The sequence below is a fragment of the Mirounga leonina genome, unplaced genomic scaffold, assembly GCF_011800145.1.
Source record: "Mirounga leonina isolate KUSES-001 unplaced genomic scaffold, KU_Mleo_1.0 Mir_175, whole genome shotgun sequence".
Taxonomy (NCBI): Eukaryota; Metazoa; Chordata; class Mammalia; order Carnivora; family Phocidae; genus Mirounga; species Mirounga leonina.
This window is the reverse complement of record NW_023270453.1, coordinates 16,502,487-16,530,438: the sequence shown is the minus strand read 5'-3', so window position 1 is coordinate 16,530,438 and position 27,952 is coordinate 16,502,487. Positions and strand designations below refer to the sequence as shown.

At 38.0% G+C, this 27,952-nt stretch overlaps 1 protein-coding gene across 1 annotated transcript in view; it reads left to right on the top strand.

Moving 5' to 3' along the window:
• Nucleotides 1-5,151: 5,151 nt before the first annotated feature.
• NET1 (neuroepithelial cell transforming 1) overlaps nt 5,152-27,952 on the top strand; it is a 60,319-nt gene continuing 37,518 nt past the window's right edge. The window contains exons 1-2 of the mRNA XM_035021730.1: nt 5,152-5,294; nt 25,611-25,677. Coding sequence (XP_034877621.1) covers nt 5,167-5,294; nt 25,611-25,677 — 195 coding nt within the window. The 5' untranslated portion in view covers nt 5,152-5,166. The remainder of the gene's footprint in view (nt 5,295-25,610; nt 25,678-27,952) is intronic.

Here is a 27,952-nt window from a genome sequence, read left to right as displayed (position 1 = left end):
GCCTGTTCTCTCTCCTGGAACTCTTGTTAGATATAAGTTGAAAATTTTAGTTCTGCCCTTTTGACTCTATATTCTTCTTTCATACTTCCCTTTTTCTTGCTCTTTGCGTTGTATTCTCGGAAAATTCCTCAGCTAGAACTTTTGTTTAGTTAATTTGCTTTTCATCTGTGTTGGTTCCGCTATTGATGTGTCTTTTGGTTTATTTTTATTTTATTCTATTTTATGTTTTTTAAAGATTTTATTTATTTGTTTGAGAGAGAGTGAGCACAAGCAGGTGGAAGGGCAGAGAGGGAAAGGGAGAAGCAGACTCCCTGCCAAGCTGGGAGCCCGATGCAGGGCTTGATCCCAGGACCCTGAGATCATGACCTGAGCCGAAAGCAGATGCTCAACTGACTGGGCCACCCAGGTGCCCTGTTTATTTTTATTTTAAATGACCAGAGTTTTAGTGTATTTTTTTTCATGGCTGAACTGGCATCTCACGTCTCCCTTTGAAGTTCTTCTGTTTGCATTATTTACTCTCTTTCCTTGTGTTCTAATTCTTCCGCCTTTAGGATTTTGATGTCTTTCATTGTGAAGGTTTTCCTTAAATCTTTTAACAGTTGTGGTTTTGTCTTTTATCCAGTTTGTCTTAGACCTCTGTTTGCCAGCCTGTATGTGCTATTTTCTACAGCCTGTTTCTAGTGATAAAGGAGGAGGGTTGGAATGTACGGCCAGAGTGGCTTCTATCTGTCTTCTGCTTTAGTGTTCCCCATCTTCCCTGGAATATTCAGCTTCCTGAGGCACTGCTCCATGTTTCCAGCTCTGGGTCCCCACTCACTGCTTGAGTCTATGGGCAAGTATACTTCATAAGCAGAGGAGGGGGAAGAGGCGAATTGACTCACCAGCTCCAAATGCACCTTCCAATTTAATGGCTCCAACAAATCATTTAAACATCTTGTATCTGTTGATTTTGCACGGGGAGCTCCTTTAATCGTGTGTTCTCCAGGAGTTTTCTCCTGAATTTGTGAGTTCTACTTGCCACAGAATTTGATCTTCATAAAGTCAATCCTATCTGTCTCTATCTGCCAATAATCCCCTGAACTTTTAGGGTTCTGGTGGTTCCATATAATAAAGACAAAGAGTAAGCCAGTTCTGTTTTATAAAATCATAATCATGTTTATTTTGTTGCTATGTCAAATTTCTCCCATTGGCCCCTGATTATTTTTAGTTTGAAACAAGATAAGGGGAAATCAGATGATTTGAGTATCTCATTTCTGGTCCACCGACACATTCAGTATGTTTCATTATTTTTTTTTTTTTAATTCTCAACCTCACTTAGAGCTATGATTAACGTAGATTTGCAAAGGAATTAGAACAAAATTAGAAAAATCTCTTCTGCAACATAACTTAAGAAATGCATCTTAGTATTAATAATTTTTTTTAGTAATTCCTTTCTTCCTTGAAAGACTAAATCCTAAAGGAATAAAGTTCCCTAAACTAATAATAATTGGAATTTCAAGTCTGGAGAAGTCTTCTGTTGTGATGGTTAGTTTCATGTATCAACTTGGCTAGCCCATGGTGTTCAGTTATTCCCCCAACCAAACGCTAATTTAGGTGTTGCTGAGAAGGCGTTCTGTAGATACAGTTAACACTGACCATCAGTTGACTTTAAGTAAACATTACCCTTGATAATGTGGGTGGGCCTCATCTAATCAGTTGAAAGGCCTTAGGAGCAAAGCAGCAGCAGAGCCTTCAGCTCCTACCCGAGTCGCCAGCCTTCCAGTCTGCCCTACTGACATCAGATTTTAGAGTGCCCACAATCACATAAACCATTCCATGAAATACATCTCCATGTAAATATGCAATATACTACTTCATTACCTCATATACATATAAAAATATAAATAAATCTCTCCTCTATATAATTCTCCATTTTTATATAAATATAGACATAAATAAAAATTTATTTATTACGAGCTCTATTTCTCTGGTAGAACCCTCACTGACACATGGGGTGGCGGTCCTTAGGTCTTGAAAGAGAGTGAAAAAAAACTTGCAAGTATAAAAGTGTGGTGTGTATGGTTAGGATTCCCTATCTTTACAAAGTTCCTCTCTTAAGTATTTTTTTAATATAGGCCAGTTAACTCACTGGCTAAGTGATTGAGAAAAAAGAAACCTTCTAAGCAAGAAATTCCTGTTCAACAAAAATTCTTCAGCTCTGAGAAATAATTCTGACTGATATTCTGACATTTCTGAGGGTATCTTTGCTAATTCTCTGTTGGCAGCCCTGGCGGCCACAGCCAGAATCACTTTCCATTGTCATTCCCACCCCCACGGTGCCCACATCCCTACCTTCCTCCCTCTCCTCCCTCCTCCCCCACGACTAACATAATTCGGTACTTTGAAACTTCAATGGCCTCCTCCCAAGATGGTCTAAGCATAAAAGCAATTTGCCTCAAACTACTTCCAATTAATTGTGCTCCTGGCCACACATTTTTCTTCCCAAGTTCCATTCTTTTTAAACCCCCCAGCTGACATTCCAGTTTCCAGTTTTACTGTTTTTCTCCTTGAAATATTTAAAAGCAAACCAAGATCATAAATAGATGATAGATAGAGGCAAAAAAAAAAAAAAAAAAATGAACAACATTCCCTTCCCCTACACACAAACACACATGATAGATTTTAAGAAACAACAAACCTGATTTCAAATAGTCTGCCCTGTTGTGCCTATAAACACTCTTCTGCTGGTCAGATAGATGATTGGACGTTTTCTTCATCAAATATGTTTACCATCAGAGTAACCTTCCCATTGGCAGTTTAAGAAAGCACAGCTTTGGTATCTTTAAGACATTCTTCTCATTCTGATTTTTCTGCAAAACATGCGTCTGAGGGCTTGGGGAAAGAACTGAAGTATCCGGCGTGCAGAGGGGTCAGGCAGACTGTTGGAATTGGCAGAATAAAAGAAACTGCATTCCCAGCATTTTCCCTCTATAACCCCACTTACATACAGCACATACTGTATGACCTTACTGGTTGCTGAAACAAGCATGATATATACTACTTGATGAGTAGTTTTACAAAAAGAGAGTTTGATCTATGTAGAGAATGTAAGAGAATGGGTTTTAGAATTATTGATTTGTGTACTAATTTGTATCAGTCTACTAGTTGTTGAAATAATCTTTGAGAGAGACCCCCCCCCAAGATAATATTTGTAAATCTGTGTTTGGGTGGAAACCAGCTCCTTAGGGGTTCCTGGCTGGCTCAGTGGGAGAGTATGTGACTCTTGATCTCAGGGTCAAGTTCAAGCCCCCCCCGTTGGGTATAGAGATTACTTAAATAAATAAACTTAAAAAAAAAAAAGCTCCTTAGACAGCATTTCTGTACCGTTTTACTCTAACTGCTGCAAAGCAATACTTTCTTCTTTAATTTTTGGTGGAGGATAGGATAAGGTAGAATATCTCAACATGATTCTTATAACACAAGAATTTTTCCTGTGTTATAAATGTAATTCAAGTTCAGCATCTCATGATGTAAAAAATTATGAACTACAAGAAAGTAAAAAAGAATTCAGTACTCATAGTCTGACTACTTAGAGATATTTTAATATTGATTGCATCTTCTTCCTCTGTTCAAGCTCTTACAATTCATAACTCAGAATATACTGAATATACCTCTATATTCCATGTTTTTATTTCAAAATTACAGTACTTATCCTAGTATACACTTCATAGTTAATTTTTATTAGCTGAAAATATTCTTTCCAGTGGATCAACTATAATTAACCATTTCCCTACCATTTTTTATTTAGACTGTCTTTACTTCTGATATTATAACATCAGTGCCATTAATATCTTGATGTTGTAGGGAAAACAAAATTTCACTTCTACCCTCTCAGGGTGTCCGGGTGGGGATGAGAGTTAAAATGACAGAATAGAGATTAACAGGGGAAAAGCAAATACATTTTCACATGTACACAGGAGCCCCAATAGGAAAATGAAGACCCAAAGAATTGGCAAAACCTTACTTAGTGCTTTTATCCTAGGTCAGATGAAAAGAGGCAACTGGGGAAAAAGTAGCTGAAATATACGAGGAGACCAAAGGAAGGTAAAAGTTACCTTAACAAGTGCTGTTTCTACAGAATTCTCTCTCCTTGGGCTTCCTCCTAACCCCCCAATCTCTGTTGATAAGAATGTTTCTTTCTTCATGGTACAGGGAGGGCAGCTTTCAACATGGAAGTTTTATCCCCAGCTTTCAAGAAAAGGGGAGATCAGAATGCCCTTTTTGCGACTGGTGTTTTTCAAGTGCCTAGAGCGCAAAATAACCCTCGTGCCATATTCCGGGGTGGCACATTCCGCCAGCCCTCGGGGCATATACAATTCTATTCCTTAGGATAGATCTCTCCGGAAATGGAATTGTAGTGTCAAAGGGAGAAGCTATTTGTTAAGCCTTTGACACATGAAAGACAATACTAAAAATCAAAGAATGTGCTATTTAACGATCGTCTTTTTTGTTTGAGAAGGTCCTTTACTTGATGATGTGCTTTTCGCCGCTTTCATAAACTTAGAGGATGAAGGCACCTTCGCTCCGTTTTGCTAATGAGGGGCTCTGTCTCCCTAGGACGACTCACGATCAGATTTTAGTGGTTTCCTAGAGATGGCCCGAGAACACATTTCCATTACCTGTGGTAACTGGGGACTTATCTCACATGAAGAATTTAGCGTGTATGTGGCCAACCACCAAATCTTAGCTTAGGTCATCACTTTCAATCCCTCTTCTCCCCCAGTACTAAGAAAGACCTCATGTTTCCCATTCGCCCTGGCCTGTGGCGAAAGTCCTAACGAACGGTGAAGTAGGAATCAGGCCTTGGGGATTTAGAAATGGAGTCTGAACTAAATCCAAGGCCGTCCACTAATGTGCAGGGCTGTCAGCCTCCACCACCCTGCCTTTCCAGCCTCGACTTCAGCGCCAAAGGGGCGGGACTTCACGTTTCCGAGCAACCGCCTGCTGTCTCCCGATTGGCTGGCCGCCGCACGGCCGCCATTTTCAAACCCCGGAAGATGGCGGCGTTGGTGGCGGCGCCCTCCTGACAGGAACTGCTCTCCGGGCAGAAGCGGTCGGGCGCGGTGCCCGTCCCAGCGGGTCTCCCGGGCACCCGGCCACCGCCCCACCCCCACCCCCCTCCGCGCCATGGAGCCCGAGCTGGCGGCCCAGAAGCAGCCCCGGCCGCGGAGGCGAAGCCGCCGGGCCTCCGGGCTCAACGCGGACGGCGCCGGGGGACCTTCGGCCGACACCCCCAGGCCTGAGCTGGACGGCGGGTAAGCGCGGGGGGCGGCAGCGACGTGGGGACCCGGGCGTCGGGTCCGAGGCCGGACGGGGAAGGGGGGAGAGGGGGAGGGACGCGGGGAGGGACGCGGGGAGGTGCGAGCTGCTCACCCCCCTCCTCGTCCTCCAGACCTTCCTCAGGCAGGGGCGCGCGCTCTTTACTCACCTCTCCATCCTCCTCCTCCTCCTGTTCTTCAGGTGGGGGCGCGGGCTGCCTACCCTCTTCCTCCTCCACGTCCTCCTCCTCCTCCTGGCCTTAGCCGAGGGCGCGGACTGCTGACCCTCCTCCTCCGGGCCCTTCTCAGGCGGGGCGCGGGTTGCTCCCCCTCCTCGTGCTCCTCTCTTCCTGCACTTCTTCCTCTTCCTCCTCTGGCGGGGGCGCAGGCAGCTCCCGCCCCTCCTGCTCCCGCCTCCCCCAGGCGGCAGGGGTGGGGGGCGGCGCAGGCGGTCGGAGGTGGTGGGTGGGTTCTTCACCCGCTGCCGGGCCACGGCTGCCGCGGGAGCGGGTCCTAAATGCGAACCGGGAGCCTGGAACTGGCCTGTAGCCTGCGGGCGCCGGGAAGAGCCTTCGTCGCTGGAGCCGGGCGACTTGTAACAGGCACGAAACTTTTAGCCTGAAAGCGAGCGTTCACGTGAACTGTCTTGCGGGACGCCAGCATTCTTGTTTTCGAGAACTGGGCACGTTGGGGAACCGAGCACAGCTCCCGGTTCCAGCCTCCCGGGTGAAGAGATGGCGGAGGATGGCCGCTGACTTTTTCACTGTTAACACATTTCACCTTCTGTCTCGTGTGTCTGGAAAGGGTGGGCACTGGCGGGTTTCAGAAGGCTGTGTCTGGAAGAGGAGCGCTGTAAGGAAGTACTGAGAACTTCGCTTTCGCATCACACTGTTGGAGGTGGCAGGGTCCAATGACTGCGTGTCGGACCTTTCATCTCTAAGGCTATGTTCTCATCTGTACCATGGGGACTATAACAGTACCCCCTTCCATGTGGTATATATATACAATGGAATATTATGCAGCCATCAAAAGGAATGAGATCTTGCCATTTGCAACGACGTGGATGGAACTGGAGGGTATTATGTTGAGTGAAATAAGTCAAACAGAGAAAGACATGTATCATATGATCTCACTGATATGAGGAAGTCTTAATCGCAGGAATCAAACTGAGGGTTGTTGGAGTGGGGGGTGGGGTGGGAGGGATGAATGAAGCGGGGGAAATCGGAGGGGGAGACGAACCATGAGAGACGATGGACTCTGAAAAACAAACAGGGTTCTAGAGGGGAGGGGGGTGGGAGGATGGGTTAGCCTGGTGGTGGGTATTGAGGAGGGCACATTCTGCATGGAGCACTGGGTGTTATGCACAAACAATGAATCATGGAACACTTCATCTAAAACTAATGTTGTAATGTAAGGGGATTAACATAAGAATAAAAAAATTTAAAAAAAAACAGTACCCCCTTCCTAGAAATGGTGAAATTTAGCAAGATGATGCATGTACCGGGTGTACATGGTACCTACACAGAGAGCTCTCGACATAAGTTAACTGTTATTTGTTGGTTTCTACCTGTTAGAATTCCACATCTCATCATTTCAGAAGTCCCTGTGGTCCATTTCACGTATTGCTTTGGGCAAACTACAGTCCCTTACATATTCCAGTTATACCTGGATGTGCTGATCCCTTTTGAGAGCCAGGACACCTTACTTACCAGGAAGGCATTTATAAACCCGTTGTTAAGTTACTCTGCAGAAATCTAGGGTTTTTTTTCATTAGAAACTGATTTTTATTATTTTGAAGTTTAGGGTACTCCTTGTCTTAATATACCTTTGTAAAATCTTTGTACTGATTCCAGCTTCTATTTAAGAGGTAGTGAGAGAGCAGAGAGAAAAAAGTCAACTCAGACTGAGATGGAAAGACTGGCTAAGGAAAATAGAATTTCAGAAATATCAAACAGAGGCAGTGTTAAATTCATTCTACATTCATTCTGTAATACTGTTGAGCACCTTCCAGACATTGTTGTAGATACTGGGAATTCTGGTGAATAAAATAGATGAAGTCCCTGTTCTCATGAATCTTAAATTCTGATGGGGGAGAAAGACAATAATCAAATATATATAATATCAGGTGGCCATCCTGTGAAGAGAATTAAGGCATGGATAGTCATAAGGAAAGGGTAGTGTTGCTGGGTTTTTTTGTTTTGTTTTGTTTTTTAAGATTTTTTTATTAGAGAGAGAGAGAGAGAGACAGCAAGAGAGGGAACACAAGCAGGAGGAGTGGGAGGAGGAGAAGCAGGTTTCCCGCTAAGCAGGGAGCCCAATGCGGGGCTCCATCCCAGGACCCTGGGACCATGACCTGAGCCGAACGCAGACGCCCAGTGTTGCTGTTTTTAAAAGAGCAGAAGGAAAATCCTCTCCGATGATGACATTTGAGATCTGAAGAAATTAAGGAACTAAGCCATGTGAATATTTGGAGAGAGGGGCAGCAAGTGCAAAGGCCTTAAAGTAGAATCTCATTTGGTGTGTTTAAGGAACTGCCAAGAAGCCAAACCGAGTGGAGTGAAACAAAGGGAAGAAGCGCAGAGGATGAGGTCAGAGAGATGGCTGGGGCAGATGATGCAGTACCTGAGAGACCATTGAAATGACTTTAAATTTAAATTAGTTGGGAAGCAAGAGGAAATGATGTGACCTATATTTACAAGGACCACTGTGACTGTTATAAGCAGAGACCAATTAGGGAGGGTTTTGCAGTGGAGACATCATATCAGAGTGGGAGATGTGGAAAATATTCATATTTGGGATGTGTTTGAAAATAGAGCTGACAGAATTTGCAGATAGATTAACTGGAGTTAAGAGAAAAAGTGGAAGGATCACTGAGGTTTTTGGCCTGAGCACCAGAAGGATGGGTTATACTCTTCTCAGAAGGAAGACTATGGGAAAAGTTTGCTTTGGGGTAGGTTATGAGACTCTTATTAAAGAGTTCATCACAATTTTTTTTCTTTTTCTTTTTTTTTTCAATTGAAGTATACAACATAGAATGTTTTATTCGTTTCAGGTGTACAGTATGGTGATTCAGCAATTCTATACATTATTCTAGTCATTACCCTCTTTTTTGCTTTTTTTTCTCTTTTTTTAACCTCTTATTGAACTATAAAACTTGAATGAAAGAGTGCACAAATCATAAAAGTTTAGGTCAGTAAAATTTCAGAAAGCAAACCCACCTGTGTAACCAGATATAAATTTGAGAGTTGTGAGCATATAGACTTGAAATCATGGAACTGGGAAGTCATCTAGATAGTGAGTATAAATAAAGAAGAGTTTGAAGACTAACTCCTGAGGCACTCCCAACATTTTAAGGTCAGGGTAAAGAGGATACTCAGAGGGAGCAGCTGGTGAGGTAAGAAAATCAAATAAGAACAGCATCTAGGAGGGCAAATGAGAGGATTTCAAGAAAGAGGATATAGTAGACTATATCAAATGTTACTGATAAGGAAGGACTAGAAAGTTTAAGTTAAATAAGAAATAAAAAGACCATTAAATCTGGCAATCATAGACTAGTTAAAATACTGAATTTAGAATGTTTGCAAGGTTTGTGAAGAGAATGAGGTATGATTTATTAGGAAACATGTAAGACACTAGAAATAGGAGATGGAAAATACTATCCTTACTCTAAAAGAATTTATAATTTTATAGGGAAGAAAGATAAATTAATAATTATAATTGTGATAAAATTTACTGTAGAAATATACACAGGATGCCATAGATGCAAATAAAAGGAACACTTATAAAAAGAACAGAAAATGATTTCCTATTGAAATCCCTGAGTCTTGGACCAGTTTAGAGAGGTGTAAATGGGTGATTTTATATGGGGGAGAAGCATGCTAAAAGGCCCTGAGGCAAATGAGCATGAGTTCTAGGTATCATACCTGGTTGGCAGTGACTGGATGCTAATTGTGTAGGGGGGAGGACTTGGGGATACTGATGAAAGATTATGCTAAAGAGGTAAGAGCCACATCTTGAAGGAGCCCTTGTATGCCATGAGAGTTTGGGTGTTTTGGGGTTTTTTTTTTAAGTTTTTTAAATTTATTAGAGAGAGAGAGCACAAGCAGGGGGAGTGGCAGGCAGAGGGAGAGGGAGAAGCAGGCTCCTCGAAGAGTAGGGAGCCCAATGCGGGGCTCCATCCCAGGACCCCAGGATCATGACCTGAGCTGAAGGCAGTCTCTTAACCAACAGAGCCACCCAGGCACCCAGAGAGTTTGGGTTTTATCTTCAAGGTGATGGGGAGATACTGAAAGACAAGCCAATAACATGATCATATTTGCATTTTAAAAGGTCATTCTGGGGCGCCTGGGTGGCTCAGTCCTTAAGTGTCTGCCTTCAGCTCAGGTCATGATCCCAGGGTTCTGGGATTGAGGCCCGCATCGGCCTCCCCACTCGGCAGGAAGCCTGCTTCTCCCTCTCCCACACCCCCGCTTGTGTTCCTGCTCTTGCTAACTCTCTCTGTCAAATAAATAAATAAAATCTTAAAAAAATAAAAGGTCATTCTGCCTTCATTGAAAAAAATAGGTAAGGGGCGCCTGGGTGGCTCAGTTGGTTAAGCGACTGCCTTCGGCTCAGGTCGTGATCCCGGAGTCCCAGGATGAACTCCCACATCCGGCTCCCTGCTCGGCGGGGCGTCTGCTTCTCCCTCTGACTCTACCCCCTCTTGTGCTCTCTCTCTCGCTTTCTCTCTCAAATAAATAAAATCTTAAAAAAAATAAAGTAACATTTGGGATCATAACACTCCTTAAGTCTTAGAAAAACTATTCCCAAAAAAGTGCTGATATACGTAAAATTTCAAATTTGTGGTCCCTTGCAGTCCAACTATGGATACCAAATTTAAAATCCCAAATATATACAATGACTTGGTGGGAAGTCAGTCTGAAGTATCTTGGATGAAAAATGATGAGTGTTTAAATCTGAGAGCTGGCAATGAGATTGGAAAACAAGAAATATTGAGTGTGAATTGTACTTTGAAGAAGTTTCACTGCAACAGGAAGGCAAGAAATAATGGAGGGAGGCAACACAATTTTGTGGGGCAGATGGGATAAACTTGATATGCTTGGGAGATAGGTAGAGGGAGAAGTTGAAGAGACAGGAGAGAAGGGATGATTAAGCAAGCAGCCAAGAAGGCAGAAAAGGATGGAATTCAAATTAAGTGTAGAGAATTTAGCCTGGCTAAGAGCTATGGATGGTATACCTTTAGGTAAGTTTTGGGGAATGGGGTAGGTTGTGAGAAGGAATTTGAGGCTTCCATTTTTTTGTGTTTGAAGGTGGAAATGAGGTCTGCTGAGGAAAGGGTAGTAACACAGGCAGCATGAGGATAGAAATGAAGTTAGAAGAACCTTGGAGGCAAACCAGGGAGTGAAGTAACTAATCTATATTCCATTTTCCAGAAAGGATGTAAGACATCTACAAAAATACATAAAATATGATGGGGTAATATCAATTAATAGTGGAGCAAGAAATAACTAAGCTGACATCAAATCCAGAAATCATAAGGAGAAAGACTGTTGTATAAATCTATGTAAATATAAAACTTTCTGTAGATAAACTCACTATACACGAATTTGAAAAACAACAAAGTATGATTGACTTTTTTAAAACAGGGTTCACATACCATACAATTTTACCCATTTAAAGTGTACAGTGTTTTTCTATGTAGTCAGGTATATGCAACCATCACCACAGTTAATTTTAGAACATTTTCTTTTAATCTTGAAAAGAAACCCCATGCCTTTCAGTTATCATCCCCCCTCCTTAACCCCCCCCCTTTATCCCCAGCTCTAATTTACTTTCTGTCTCTATGTATTTCCCTTGTTATGGACATTTCATATGAATGGAATCGTGGCCATTTTTGGTGGACCATCCTTTGCCCATTTTTTAAATTGGGTTATTTGTCCTTTTTTCATTATTGAGTTATAAGAGTTCTTTATTCTAGACTCAAATCCTTTATCAGATATATGATTTGCAAATATTTTCTCTTATTATGTGGGTTGTCTTTTCAGTTAACTGATGTCCCTTGAAGAACAAAAGTTTTTAATTTCGATGAAGTCCAATTTATCTATTATACTTGTTGCTTTTTCTTTTGGTGTCACATCTAAGAATCCTTTGCCAAATTCAAGGTTGTAAAGGCTAATCCCTAAGTTTTCCAGTTTAAGCTCTTTTATATAGGTCTTTGATCCATGTGAGCTAATTTTTAGATACGATGTGAAATACGGGTACTGTTTCTTTTTCCTGTGGCTAGCCAGTTGTCCCAGCACCATTTGTTGAAAAATCTGTTCTTTCCCCATCAAATGGGCTTGGCACCTTGTCAAAAACCAGTTGACCATAGGTATCTTAGTTTATTTTTGGACTTTTAATTTTATTCCCTTGATCTGTATGTATATCCTTATGCCAGCACCACACCTTATTGATTGTCATTACTTTATAGTAAGTTTTGAAATCAAGACATACAAGTCCTACTCTGTTCTTCCTTTTTCATGACTGTTTTGGCTATTCTGGGTCTCTTGCAACTCCATGTGAAGTTTAATATCAGCTTGTCAGTTTTTACAAAGAAGTCAGCTGGGATTCTGATTGGGATTACACTGAATCTGTAGATCAGTTGTTGGGGGTATTGCCATTTTAGCAATGTTAAGTGTTCCAATCTATGAACAGGGAGTGTTAGAATTTCTAACTATTTAGATCTTTAATTCTTTCAGCAGTATTTTGTAGTTTTGTAGTTTTCAGAGTATAACTTTTGTACTATTTGCTTAATTTATTCCTAAATGTTTTTTTTCTTTTGGATGCTAATGCAAATGGAATTTATTTCTTAACTTCATTTATAATTTTGTAATTTCAAGTGTATAAAAATACAGTTGATTTTTGTATCCAGCACTGTTGCTGAACTCGTTTATTCTAATAAGTGATAGGGTTTTTTTGGTGAATTCTTTCGGATTTTCTACATACAACGTTATGTCATCAATGAGTAAAAATAATTATATTTCTTCTTTTCCAACCTGGAAATTCTTTATCTTAATTAATTCTTAATCTTCCCTAATTGCCCTCACTAGAGCCTCCAGTTCACTGTTGAATAAAATCCTCAAGACTGGAAATCCTTATCTAGTTCCTGATCTTAGGGCAAAAACATCCAGTCTTTCACTTTTACTATGCTGTTAGCTGTGGGGTTTTGTAGATTCCCTTTATCAGACTGAGAAGTTCCCTTCTAGTCCTAGTTTTTTGAGTGATTTTTATCTTGAGAGGATGTTGGAGTTTGTCAAATGCTTCTCTCCCCCCCAACCCCAATTTTGGTCTTTTTAAAATTTTATTGATAAAATTAATTTATTACATTAATTTTTAGGTGTTGTAACAACTTTGCCTTCCTGGTATAAACCTTATCTGGTCATGGTGTATAACTTTTATACTGTTGGATTCAGTTTGTTCATATTTTATTGAGGATTTTTTCCATCTACATTCACAAGAGATTGGTCTGTAGTATTCTTCCAGTGTCTTTGTCTGGTATTGATTATCAGGGTAATACCGGTCTCATGAGTTGGATGGTGTTCCGTACTCTTCCGTTTTTTTTGGAAGAGTTAGTGAAGAATTGGTATTTGTTCTTTAAATGTTTGTTAGGTTTCAGGGGTAAGGCCATCTGTACCTGGGCTTTTCTTTGTGGATAGTTTTTTGATTGCTAATTTAGTCTCTTCCCTTGTTAAACATCTACTTCTTAAGTCAGTTTCAGTAGTTTGTGTCTTTTAGGAATTTGCTCATTTCATCTAAATTAATTTGGCGGCATATAATTATTCATAGTATTCTTTTATAATCCTTTTTATTTTTATAAGGTAAGTAGTAATGCCCTCTCTTTTATTTCTGTTTCTAGAAATTTGAGTCTTTCTTTTTATTTGATCTATCTGCCTAGAGATTTGTCCATTTTGTTGATCTTTCCAAAGGACAAGCTTTTGTTTTCATTGATTTTTCTCTACTATTTCTTTATTCTCTGTTTCATTAATTTCTACTTTAACCTTTATTATTTCTGTCCTTTTGCTTGCGTTAGGTTTAGTTTGCCCTTCTTTATCCGTTGTCTTGAGATGGAAAATTATTTATTTGAAATCTTTTTCTTAATATAGTTATTTATAGTTATAAATTTCCCCTCAAGCACTACTTTAGTTGCATCCTACAAGTTTTGATATTTTGTGTCTTCATTATCACTAATCTCAAATTATTTTGTGATTTCCCTTTGCTTTCTTCTTTGACCCATTGATTATTTAGGAGTGCATTGTTTAATTTCCACATACTTGTTACTTTCCCAATTTTTTTCTTGTTGTTGAGTTCCAATTTCATTCAACGTATTTTGTATTTATATCGTTTTAGATATATTAAATGTATATCCTTTTAAATATATTAAATTTTCTTCTATGCCCTAGAATATAGTCTCTCAAGGAGAATGCTTCATGTGGATTTGAAAAGAATGTATATTCTTTGGGGTGTAGTGTCTATAGATGGCTGCTAGATCTAGTTGGTTTATAGGGTTGTTCAAGTCTTGTATTTGATTGTTGATCTTCTAGTTATTCTACCATTATTGAAGATGAGGTATTGAAGCTGTTGTTGAATTGTCTGTTTTTCCCTTCATTTCTGTCAGTTTTTGCTTCCTGTATTTTATTTTGTTATTAGATACACATATTTTTGTTATGCTTCTGTGGTGGGTTGAGCCTTTTATCATTATAAAATGCCCCCCTTATCTCTGGTCATTCTTTTTTGTTTCAAAGTCTATTTTGTCTGATACTAATATAGCAAGTCTAGCTTTCTTGTGGTTTGCTGTTTGCATGATATCTTTTTCTGCCTTTTTATTTTCAAGCTATTTGTATCTTTGAAGCTGAAGTATGTCTCCTGTAGATGGCACAGTTGACCCTTGAACAATGTGGGTTTGAGCTGCATGGGTCCACTTAATACATGAATTTTTTACAGTACTGTGAATATATTTTCTTTTCCTTATGATTTTCTTTTTTTTTTTTAAGATTTTATTTATTCATTTGAGACACAGGGATACAGAGAGAGAGAGCATGAGCAGGGAGAGAGCAGAGGGAGAAGGAGAAGCAGGCTCCCTGCTGAGCCGGGAGCCCGATGTGGGGCTCCATCCCAGGACCCTGGGATCATGACCTGAGCCGAAGGCAGATGCTTAACCATCTGAGCCACCCAGGTGCCCCTTCCTTATGATTTTCTTAATAACATTTTCTTTTCTCTAGCTTGCTTTATAGTAAGAATGCAGTATATAATACATGTAACATACATAATATGTGCTAATCTACTATTTATGTTATAGTTAAGGCTTCTGGTCAACAGAAGGCTATTAGTAATTAAGTTTTGCAGGAATCAAAAGTTAAACATGGATTTTTGACCTCATGGATGAGGGGTCATGACGTCCTCCTAACCCCACATTGTTCAAGGGTCAATGATACATAGTTGGATTATGTTTCTTTTTTTTAAAATCCAAGTTAACAATCTATTTTTTGATTGTGTGATTTACTCCACTCAACATTTAATGTTAACTATTGATATAGTTTGATTTATGCCTGCTATTTTACTTTTTGTTTTATATGTGACCTTAGTTTCTCTGTCCTTTATTTTCTTTTGCATTAAGTGAATGTTTTCTAATTTATGGCATTTTAATTTCTTTATGGATTTTTTTTTCTCATTTAAACTGATCTTATTGGTGCTCTTTGTCTTTTTGGGTAGATTCAAATTACCATGTAGACTCCCTTGTTTTAGCCTGAATATTTCCTTTAGTATGTGAGACAGGTCTACAAACAGCAAATTTTCTCAGTTTTTGTTTATCTGATAATGTCTTTAGTTCACCTTCATATTTGAAAGATAGTTTTGCTTTATATAGAATTCTTTATTGATAGTCTTTTTCTTTGAGCACTTTGAATATGACATCCCACTGCTTTCTGGTTTCTGTTGTTTCTGCTGATAGGTCAGCCATTAATCTTGTTGGGATTACCTTGTAAGTAGCAAATCATTTTTCTCTTGCTCCTTTTAAGATTTTATCCTGTGTTTGACCATTTTTATTATGATATGTCTGTGGATCTCTTTGAACTTATCTTCCTTGTAGTTCACTGGGCTTTCTGGACATGTAGGCTATTGTTTTTCAGTAAATTTGAGAAGTTTTCAGGCATTATTTCTTCAAATATTTTTTCTGTTCCTTGCTGTCCTCTGGTACTCCCATTACGTGGATGTTGTAGAAGAAATTTGGCAGATAAAACAAAATTTTAATAGTGCATGTATTTAAACTGAGCACTATAAGTATAGGAATTTATATCTTAAGAAAGTAATCATAGAAGTATATTTGGGTGTATGTGCAAGAAAATATGTTGCAACACTTTTATATAGTAAAAAGGTTAGGAAAAAAACTGGAAGGAAATTAAATACATTATGATACTTTTATACAGTGAAATATTTTTTTTTAAAGATTTTATTTATTTATTTGAGAGAGAGAGAATGAGAGACAGAGAGCACGAGAGGGAAGAGGGTCAGAGGGAGAAGCAGACCCCCCGCTGAGCAGGGAGCCCGATGTGGGACTCGATCCCGGGACTCCAGGATCATGACCTGAGCAGAAGGCAGTCGCTTAACCAACTGAGCCACCCAGGCGCCCTATACAGTGAAATATTATTAACGATAATAGTTTTAAGTCTTTTTCCATAATTCAGATGGAGTTTATTTGGTATATCGTATAAGGTTATTTTGGTGTACCTTTTCTTTCCGCACCTGTACAGGCTTTTTCTAGGGCAGCAATTCTCGTTTTTGTGGTGTCACAACTTCTGTACACTCTTTAAAATTATTGAGGACACCAAAGAGCTTTTGTTGATGTGGATTATGTTTATTAAAAATTATTAATTTGTTAAATTTTTTTTAGCAGTCAGACCCATTACATTTGCATAAACAACATATTTTTTAAAACAAAGATTTTTAAAAACAAACTGGTGAGAAGTCTGGAGTTTTTATAAATTTTGTAGATTTCTAATAATCTAGCTTAACAAAAGAGAGCAGGATTCTTTTTTTTTTATTATTATTGTTATGTTAATCCCCATACATTACATCATTAGTTTTAGATGTAGTATTCCATGATTCATTGTTTGTGCATAACACCCAGTGCTCCATGCAGAATGTGCCCTCCTCAATACCCATCACCAGGCTAACCCATCCTCCCACCCCCCTCCCCTCTAGAACCCTCAGTTTGTTTTTCAGAGTCCATCGTCTCTCATGGTTTGTCTACCCCTCCGATTTCCCCCGCTTCATTCTTCCCCTCCTGCTACCTTCTTCTTTTTTTTTTTTTCTTAACATATATTGCATTATTTGTTTCAGAGGTACAGATCTGAGATTCAACAGTCTTGCACAATTCACAGTGCTTACCAGAGCACATACCCTCCCCAGTGTCTCTCACCCAGTCACCCCATCCCTCCCACCCCACCCCCCACTCCAGCAACCCTCAGTTTGTTTCCTGAGATTAAGAATTCCTCATATCAGTGAGGTCATATGATACATGTCTTTCTCTGTTTGACTTATTTCGCTCAGCATAATACCCTCCAGTTCCATCCACGTCGTTGCAAATGGCAAGATCTCATTCCTTTTGATGGCTGCATAATATTCCATTGTATATATATACCACATCTTCTTTATCCATTCATCTGTCGATGGACATCTTGGCTCTTTCCACAGTTTGTCTATTGTGGACATTGCTGCTATAAACATCGGGGTGCACGTACCCTTTTGGATCCCTACTTTTGTATCTTTGGGGTAAATACCCAGTAGAAGAGAGCAGGATTCTTATATCTGCTTCTTGCAATATATAAAGATGAAGTCTATAGGGAATGAAGTATATGAGTATATAAAGAAAATCTGCCCTGACACAGATTTTTAGTTCAAAGTGCATGAGCCCTTTAATGGTCTTTTCAGACAATTATGGATATTCTTCCTTGATAATACACCAGAACTTGAGAAGTCGTAGTTTCTTAAAGTTTGGCTGCAGTTTGGAATCTGAAATGTATAAATGAACTTTTCATTTTCTGTTACATTAAAATCCACTGTCTTTTAAATTTTTGAGTAGCTCTGTTTTACTTATCCATGACTTTGTGACATTATGTATTTGTCATTTAGAAAATATTAGTGTACTGAGTTATGCAGATCTTTCAAAGGTTGATACATACTGTTAAACGCTATCAAAAAATCACAGTCATTTATAAATCACCAGTCTCACATGAAAAGCTTTTAAGTGTTGAGATGTCATGCTCACAGTGATGGATACAGTTTTCAAATTCTAATTTTCATTTGAAAGCACAAATTTTTATCACTGGCAGCAATACTTCATTGTAGAGTAAATGCCTGCAAAATACCCAAGTCCAAATAATGATAGTTTGTCTGTTAATGGTTCCCTCAAGTAAAGATATTGTTCTCTGAAAATGAACAGCTAATTCAGTTCACAAATCCACTGATCACACAGTTACTTTTCCTCAAGACCTTATTACACTGACTGTGTGCCCTTATTCAGAAAGAATCTTCCTCTAGCAATTTTTAATCTTTAAATTGGTGGATTTTATCTATTTACATTTCGTATCTAATTTTTTTGAAGTTAATGTGTTTTGTCTCTGGCTTCTTTTAAGAGTAGAGAAGAGAAGATATAACCCAATGTATAAATGGAAGGTTTGGTCTTAGACAGCTTATACATTATAACAAAAAGAGAAGAAAAAGTTTAGGGTATGTTGGTAGATTGAACAATGTAAATGTGGGGGATATAATGTTATAAGTTGCAAAGTCACAAGCTGAAAGTGAGGTGGGGTTGGGGAGGGAGTATTGGAAGAGTAAAGAGAGAAAGGAGAGGAAGTGACAAGGGAAATGTAACAGCATTGCTGGGCCAAAGTGAAGACCTACCTGAAATTTGTAGTCAGGAGTTTAAAGTGAAACTAGTCAGTACATGTGTGTGCTCACGCACGCATATATACACATGCATGCCCACCCTTTAGTCAACCTGACCCACAGGTCTGGAGCTCATTTCCACCCGCACCCATTGCTAATAATTAATCCTGGCCTCCCAAGCAAGAAATGGGCTAGATCAAAGGATGAAGTAGGCAATAGAAACCGCTACGATGTACAGATCCTAGGATGACTTACTGTTTTTAAGTCTGTACCAAGTTAAATAAAGGATTATGAAGCTGGTTTGCTTCTGCTAAATATTGATTTTGGGGGGAACATGTCATATGTATGGTGACTGCTATAGGCTATGGCAGGGGAGAGGTAATTAGGGGGAAGAAATAGTAGAAATAGCTAGAATCCAGTAGTGTAAGCTTCTGTGTAGGTTCTAGGGCAGCCTCTCAAATCCTTTCTCCCCTTACGTCCCTCCCTTTTTGTTCTGGGTAGCAAGAAAGGGTCTTGTCTACTGACACCCTGGGTCCCTGGGTGGGCCCTACCATATGATTCAGAGCTCAGAAGAAGGCCTGCTTTCCCGGCTGCATTTCCCTGATGCTGAGTCTGTCCTGGCCCCAGCTTTGATTCACCTAATTATTTTCTCTGGTAATGTACATTCTTCTAGACTGAGACCCACAACCCAATAAAATATTAGTATTTAAAGAGTTTAGGCTTTACAGTTAGGCTTCCTGGTTTCAAACTCTGGCTCTTGAGACTTAATCTCTCTAAATCTTACTTCACAGTATCTATCTCATAAGGTTGTGAAAATTATTTGACATAATTCATATAAAACATTAGAACAGTATGTAGACATAGCAAATGCTCCATGAATATTAGGTATCATTATTTGTATTTTTTGAGGAAACACTAGAACTATCACTTAGTTACTGTCTATCAAAGAATATTAGCAGTTCTATTGTCAGCTCTTGTAGAGATGGTGTAGTGTAATTTCTCACAGCATAGTGCTAGACCAGACTGATTGGATATAAATCCTGATACTGCCACTGACTACTTTGAGGCCTGACCAGTTTCACTGGTGCGTGCTGCCAGTCTCTTCATTTATACCTCATTTGTGCGTACCTGCCTTATATAGTTGCTCTAAGGGTTATGAGTCAATGCGTAGAACTCATATAAACATCTAAATGCTTAGAATAGTGCCTGGAACATAACAGGCATTCCATAAATTTCTTGCTGCTGTTATTAACTCTAAGAAACATTGACTCATCCAGTTTAGTACCGAGAGGGCCTTAGAATTTAGCACAACTTCTTTTATAGATGAGAATGTGAAGCTCTGAAATTTCACAGCTAGATACCGGAAAATGTTTGTCCTGTATTTCCTAACTCCTGATTTAATGTTCTGTTTGCCATGCTTCCTCCACAAAATGTCTCTATAAAGGGATGTATTAGTAGCATTAACCAGCAAAACAATTACCGTCACTTACGTAACCACATTTAAGGAGCTTTTCTATGCAAATACTACAATTACTAGATTTAAATAACATTTAAATAATTATATTTCTGCCCTTTGGGGCCTTAGGAGAATCCACTGAATATTACACATTACTTGTATAGAAGGAGTATAAATCCATAATGATCCTTCTAAGGATTTTATAACCTACTCCTTTTAATAGATTTGAAATAATGCTCTCCATTGGTAGAAAGGTAATACTATGGGGCATCTGGGTGGCTCAGTCAGTTAAGCCACCGACCCTTGATTTCTGCTCAGGTTATGATCTCAGGATCCTGAGATCAAGCCGCCACCACCACCACCCCCTCAGTCTCTGTGCTTAGTGGGGAGCCTGCGTGTCCCTCTTCTCTCCCGCCCCACTATCATGTGCGTGCACCCACGCGCACTCTCTCTCTCAAGTAAATACAATTTAAAAATTAAAAAAAAAAGACAATACCATGCCTATGATCTACCAGTAGTGAACTCTATAATTTTTTGTTTTTCCAGTAAAACTGATGAATTTGTAGAATGATAGCCAGGGTTAAAGGCACAGTCTTAAGCCAGGCTAGCTGTAGTATAAACTCAATCTAAGGATTCCTGTTCCCTTTAAGGGGATGTAACTTTTTGGATAGGCTATTTTTCAAAAGGTATTCTAAACCAAATTAGGGCATATAAACAAATAATTGAGCCAGTTCTTGATAACTCAAGATTGTCATTATTATTACTGTTTATATAGTTGCTAAAAATAAAAGGATACCCACATTAGTTCCTAAGGCTGTTTGTTCCCACATCAAATAACTACTTTTTAACAGTTTTATTGAGATGCAATGTGCATATGATAATATTTACCTATTTTAAGTGTGCAATTCAGTGAATATTAGTAAATTTATACAGTTGTGCAACTATTACCACAATCCACTGATAGAACATTTCATCACCACAAATGTTACAAGTTTTTATGCAGTCAGTCCCCACTTCTACCCCCAAGCCTAGGCAGCCACTTAACCTGCTTTCCATCTGTATAAATTTATATTTCTGGACATCTCATATAAATGGGATCATGTAGTATATAATCTTGCAGTTCATCCATATTATGGCTTGCATGAATATTTCATTCCTTTTTACTGCTAAATAGTATTCCATGATATGAAATGAATATTCCACATTTTGTGTGTATGTGTGTGTGCTGGCTTCTAGGTGCTCAGCTGTGTTCTAGACTTAGAGATGTTCCAAGATGTATCTATTATTTGGGACTCACAGATAACAAAGTTAAGAAACCCTAATAGGGTAAGGGATAAGAGTGTACATGAGTTTTGGCTCCTGCAGAACCTTTACAAAGTGGGAGAAGAGACAATTTCTTAATAGCAAAGATGCTAAGCAGTAAAACAGTCCACTACATCAGATGTTTGACCCAAATAAATGAATTGCTTCAATAATATTTGTCATTGTTTTTTGCCTAATTTGCTAAGAAACTGAGAACCTGAGTAGTTCAGCACCCCGAATATCAACAAATGTTCACTACAGAGAATAGTTTACATCATTCTTTCTACATTCATGGTACCCTTGGCATTTACAGATTAAAATTTTAAATTTTAGCTGTTTGTGAGTTATGCACAGTAGTTTGTCATTAGGCCCAGATGTTTATTTGAGTTGCACTGCTGGTGTGTGGGACCAGCTTCCTTAGCCTAGCAGCTAGATTTCAGGGCTACTGTATTCTTTTCTTGTTTTACCACATAGGAACTAATTCTTATAGATCTGGAGGCATCACACACAGTTTTCAATTATACCTTGTCATATTTTAGGTGCCCTATGCCTCAAGTCTTCTTGCTGATGTCAGTGACCTAGTCTGCTATATTCCTATCTTTAGTCCTTCTATTTTGCTTGCTTTTTATTTTATTTTATTTTTTTTTTTTTGAGATTTCATTTATTTGAGAGAGAGATAGCAAGAGAGCACAAGGGGGGTGAGAGGGGTTGGGAAGAGGGAGAAGCAGGCTCTCTGCTGAGCAGGGAGCCCAATACAGGGCTCCATCCCAGGACCCTGGGATCGTGACCTGAGCCAAAGGCAGACACTTAACTGACTGAGCCACCCAGGTGCCCCTTTCACTTGCTTTTTAAAAACATTACTTTGCTAACTCATTTTGGTTGTTCTTCATTGTAAACTCCTAAATATCTACCTTATTATAAGGCAATATCTTTACATTTTCTTCCTTTTTAACTGGAAGAATTATCCTATGTTGTCCAGTACATTTTATGAAAATGTTCATTGAGCTACCTTTCTGCTATTTATAATTCTAATTCAGCTCTTAATTATTTGCATGATAGAGGAGGGCAGTGACATAAATCATAATCTTTGAAAACATGATTCGGCTTAAGAATGAATTAACAGAATTTTTCTCTTTTTGAACATCATCTTTACCATTGTAATTATGCTTTGTTTAGACTAAAACTAGTTTATTGTAAAAATAATTTACATTGTTTAAAAACACACGAGGGGCGCCTGGGTGGCTCAGTTGGTTAAGCGACTGCCTTCGGCTCAGGTCATGATCCCGGGGTCCTGGGATCGAGTCCCACGTCGGGCTCCTGGCTCAGCGGGAGGCCTGCTTCTCCCTCTCCCACTCCCCCTGCTTGTGTTCCTGCTCTCACTGTCTCTGTCTCTGTCAAATAAATAAATAAAATCTTTAAAAAAAAAAAAAACACACACGAAAGGATAGGAAAGGAAGTATGGATGTTAGGCTAAGGAATAATCACAGTGGGGTTAAGAGGAAACACAATTTAATACACCAAGCTAGTTTCTACATGTATTAGTTTATCTTATGCCTGAAATGTTGTGATTGTTTGAATATATGAGAAAAGGGGATTGGACAAAAATTATTGAAAAGATGAAGGACTGTCATTTCTTATTTCAGCCTTTAATAACCTCTTTAAATGAACTCTTAGTATCGTCTAGAAAGGCTACTTAACAATCTTAACGTTTTATGAAATCCAAAATTTTTTTCCCACAAGGATTTAAAATAGCTATTACATTTGGAGTCTGAGCCCTGTGAAAGATGACTGTATGTCTTTCCAAGATTTTTAGAAGTTGGCACTGTCTTACATGATTCCTGGGCACAGTTTGTTTATTGGATTCTTTTTTCCATGGGTATTCAAAATAAATAGGTACTTGTTATTGAATTGGGAAAAAATAGCATAACTATAAAACCGATTACAGCTTGTACTGGAAAGAATCTTGCCATCTGATTGGAAATATTTTTCCAGTTTGTTGACCTATTTGAAATTCCTAAGAGCTATTTTTCTTTCCAGCTTTCAAACATCAAATTCATTCTGAGGTCAGTTTGGTTGATTCTAGGGACTAAAGAAATGAGTAACTTTGGTTTTGTGTCTCCTTAAAACTTGTCTTAAGGACATATTTATTGAATATTTTAAATGCCACTATGATTACTACTTTGTAATGACTATTTGCACTGGATTAAAAATAATCTTATGAGAAATCATAATTGATGCTTCTCAATCCTGCCCCCACTGTTGCTCTTATTAACCATGTAGTATATGATAGCACTTACCTAGAGTAGTGTTTTTAAAAAGCGTGATCCATGGATACATATGGTATGAAGGTCCTGTTTCTCCTATAATCTTTTAGCATTGTTTATAATATTGTATCTTTGTATTGTTTAGACGTATGAATTCTGATGCATTTCAGATGTCATGTTGGTTTAACCAAAATACCTTATTCCAGTGTTTTTTCAAAACTCATACTGTTTTCTTCATTGTTACTTTTTCTGCAATGGCAAGAAAAATCAGTTCCTTAAGTTATCTTGCTCCACTAAAGAAGCCCTGGGGAGACAAAAAATATGAGCTTTAAGAGTAATAAAAGGCTTAGTGTGTTTTAATCTTTCACAAATAATTATTTAGGAAATGTTTGCTTAAATATCTTAAGATCTTTCTGCATCTATTTCTAATTACTATTAATGGAACCGTATTTCCGTATGCCAGGAACCTTGGTGGAAACTGAGCTGGCATAGGGAGGAAAAGGGGAAAATCTGCCAGTTTTGTCACTGAGCCCTCTTTCTAATGTGCTTCTCCTAACTTTGTTGCTATTGCTTCAGCCCTTCACTGTCTATTGTAAGCAATATGGGAGCTGCCTCCTGACGGGTCTTCCCAACCAGTCCCTCTGCCTTCCAGTTCATCCTTCTTGTTACTTAGAATCCTATAGCTGATTGCTGCCACCATACATATTCAAGATCAATTCCATACTCTTTAAGAGTTGTTATGTAAGGCCTTTTATCTAGCCCTTTCTTATTTCTTTTGATACCCAAACATAAGGAACTACTTTCAGTTTCCTGAATATAATTCATTTCACTCCCCCTTAACTTGTACTGTTCCCTTTGCCCAAAAAGCCTTCCTGGCTCTCATATGCTTTGCTAATTGCTATTTCTCTTTGATTTACCTTTAGTATTGCTTAAATATTAATTCTTCTGTGAAGTCTTTTGACATCCTCTTTCTCCTTGTAGCCATCTTCCCTTGTGTTCTTTATCAGAATATAAGCAAACTTCTGTTTTATATTTAGCTTAGAAACTACCTTGTATTTGATTTAAGCTTGTAAATTCTTGTAGGTGTAATAGCCATCTGTGGTATTTCTGTAACTTAGAGTGAACAAAGACCCGGAGGATCAAGGGTGAGAAATGGAGTGAATATACAAATGGAGAACAACCTTACAACCCAGAAAGCTGAACAATAACTTTAACAATCGACCCACAGTGGCCAGGACTTGATCAATAACTGCCAGGTTCCCTAATTTTTATCCTTGCTTCCAACTTTGAACCAATCAGAGCAAGCCAAATACGTACCCCCCCAACCCCCCGATCAGCCACATAAGATGTCACACTCCTGCTTAGCTCACCTTCAGCTTGCCATGCCAACATCCTCCAATCAGGGCACACTTGAAACCTTCCCTTTTTTCCACTATGAAGCTTTCCCATTCTTTAGCCTGCACTTGAGTCTGCCTGAACACAAGTGATGGTGGCTTACTCCCTTGCCTCTAGCAAGCTGAAATAATAGCCTTTGCTTCTCTCATTTATTTCTATACAAGGGGCAAAGCTATTTATTTTATATTTATTTACATCCGAAGAGATTAATGGTAAGTGTAGTTTATAAACCGTATTTCTTGTGCTAGCTGTATTTTGTGATTTTTCTGCATGTTTTATAAACATAGAGGTTTATATTTTAAAAAGGTGAAGACAGGTTTTTGTTAAAAGGATTCTCTTGAATGGAAAGATAAACAGAAGAAAAATCTGTCACTTAATAGTAACAAACAAAATCCTAGTCAAATTTTAATCTTACTTGAGATTTTTGTCTCAGATATAGTTTTTAAAATTCTTTATTTGGTTAATTAAACCATAACTTTTTTTAAAAAAAAATCAATACATGGAAGAGATTTAAACATTAAATGCATTTGGGTTTTATTTATTATGTTGAGCATACTTTTATTCTTGTTTTTAAAATATTAGGTATGCATGTTTAATTTCATTAAGTAATTTTTGCATCATTTACTGCTTTTTATTTAACCTATTAGTATAATATACTATATAAATAGATTTCTTACTATTGAACCATGTATATGTTCCTAAAATAACCATGCTTGGTTTGGTGAATTATTTTCAATATGTCCACTCATTTTATAAAGCCCCTTTCATTTTTATAAAGATTCTAAAAATGACCAAAACCTATACCCTGATTTTTTTTTTTTGCACACCCTCATTTATATTTCTACAATTGAATGACTAATAAGGCTACTTTAAATAATTTTGAACCTATGAAAAAGATAGCTTTTTATCTGTCTAGTGCTTTATTTTACTAAAGTTACTCTCAGTTTATTTATTGCTTGAATTTTCTCTTAACAGATATTCCCTTCAGAGAGGTAGCTCCTTCACATTTTTAACACCTGGCCCCCATTGGGACTTCACTTTGGTAAGTAGCTACCTGGGTATTTTATGTCAAGAGATTGACAGAATTAATTCCTAGGTTGTCTTTCAGTCTGGTGTACAACTCAGTTGTCTGTACTTCTCTGAATATCTTGAGGTACAGTGTTTCTGTCACCCTCTTTGGCAGCCTAATTTAATTCTTTTCTGCTAACAAGCTAAAAACAACTTTTACTTCAATTAAATATAAAACATTTTAAAAAGTATCAGATCTATTTATTTTTAACCTTATGCAATCCTTTCTCTTATTCCTACCAGTTTTAAAATTAAGAGAATATATTATGAAACATGAAGTTGTTTTTATGTACATACTCTAACAACTTTTTCCTTGGCTGAAAAATATAAAAGTGATTGCAGATGATATGTATGTTGAATGAATTATTTTCTTATTAATCATCCTAGAATCCTAGTCTCATTATTTTTAGAATGAGGCTTTACAGAATGAGACTTTACAGAGGCATCTAACTGTGCAAAATGACACCAGTTGATTCTTTTTGTAATTAAAAACTCATTACCTTATAATACTCATATAAATAATGTATGTACAAATAGAACATGATTCTTATGTTTTCTTATTTGGAGGAAATAGCAAAAATCATTCTGTTTCTAGTTTGCCAAGCTTTACCTGATCGTGTGCTGATGGGTTCAGAGATACATATTTAATTCGCACTCTGTTCTTTTGTATTTAATTTATATTTCTACTGGGGACTTCTGTTTGAGATTTCTGTACTCTTATACAAGTTACTTATATTAATTGGTCAGTAAAGCATTCATAGCAAGAGTCTCCTGATTTTAATATAGTTCTCTATTCTCCTTGAGACTTTTTTCATCTTGTTTTTTTCCCTTAGTAGTTGACAAGCCTAAACTCAAACAGAAAAACTTTAGTAAAGAAGGGTCTCCAAACTTGATTTTGCGACCTATCAGCAAAAATATTTTGAACACGTACACCTGATATATTTATTTAGGATTTTTATGTATGTACCACCATTATTAACTAAAAATGCAAAGCACAGTACTCAACCTATGGTGAAGTTCATGATAGTGGATATAAGTTTATATTTCAAATAGCCATGACATTTTCACAGTGTGCAGTCAATTTCTGGGAACTGATTAGATCACCATTGTCTAACCTTATAATGTGGGTGATGATGAGTTCATCTGTGTATTAAATATTAGTAAAGCTTATTTTTAAGGATTAATAAATACATAAAACCAGAAGTTCTAACATTTTCCTCCTGCACTCCAGGGAAGATATCTTGCATGTCCTTTGGGATGGGTACATCCCACTTGGGAAAAACACTTTTGTAGAGTTCTCTCATTACAAAAGAAATAGCTCAGTTAATGTATTAAAACGTTTGGAATGTGATTAAGGAGTACTAAGAGGGAGATTTATAAACTTTCACATACATAGTTTAAGAAAAGAAAAGAACAAAAGTAAGCATCTAACTCAAGTAATTAGAGAAAGAAAAGTAGAATGAACCAAAGAAAATAGAAGGAAAAATGAGAATGGATAAAAATAAAGTCAGCACCCAGTCATGATAAAATTCTTGGCAAACGGGGGAATAGAACTTTCTTAGCCTGAGACCTGCCACAAACAACATGTTTTGTAATGATAATATGTTAGAAACATTCCCTTAAAATTTTGAAAAAAAGCCTGCTGTCAACATGTCTATCCAGCATTGTACTGGTGCTTCTAGACAGCACAGTAAGACAGGAAAACAAGTGGTATTCAAATTCAAAAGGAAGAGACAGTAGGATTTCATTACTTAGGGACAATATGACTATCTACATAGAATATCCCAGAGAATATTAATAGCAGCTATTAGAATAATAAGAGTTCAAGCAAGATTACTGGCTATAAAATTTATAAAAAGGAGTCAATAAAATGTGTATATATACTGGCAATAAACAAATATAATTTGTAAAGATGCTTTTACTGAAATAAAAATTTTTTAAACTATGAATAAATCTATGAAAAGATCTGTGAGATTTTTATGGGAAAAATTGGAAAGCATTAATAAAGAATATAGACACCAAAGTAAATGGAAAGATAGGCATGTAAGGAAAGGCTCAATAACCTAAAAATGTTAGTACTCCCCCTATTAATTTATAAATTCAGTGCAGTGCAGTTCTGATAGAAATCCCATTAGAATGTAAGAGATCTCATTCTACAATTCAGGAAGAAAAGTAGAAAGCCCAGAGCAGCAAAGGTATTGTACAAGTCAGGGAACATATGACTTAACTGGATTAGCTGTTAAGGCTTA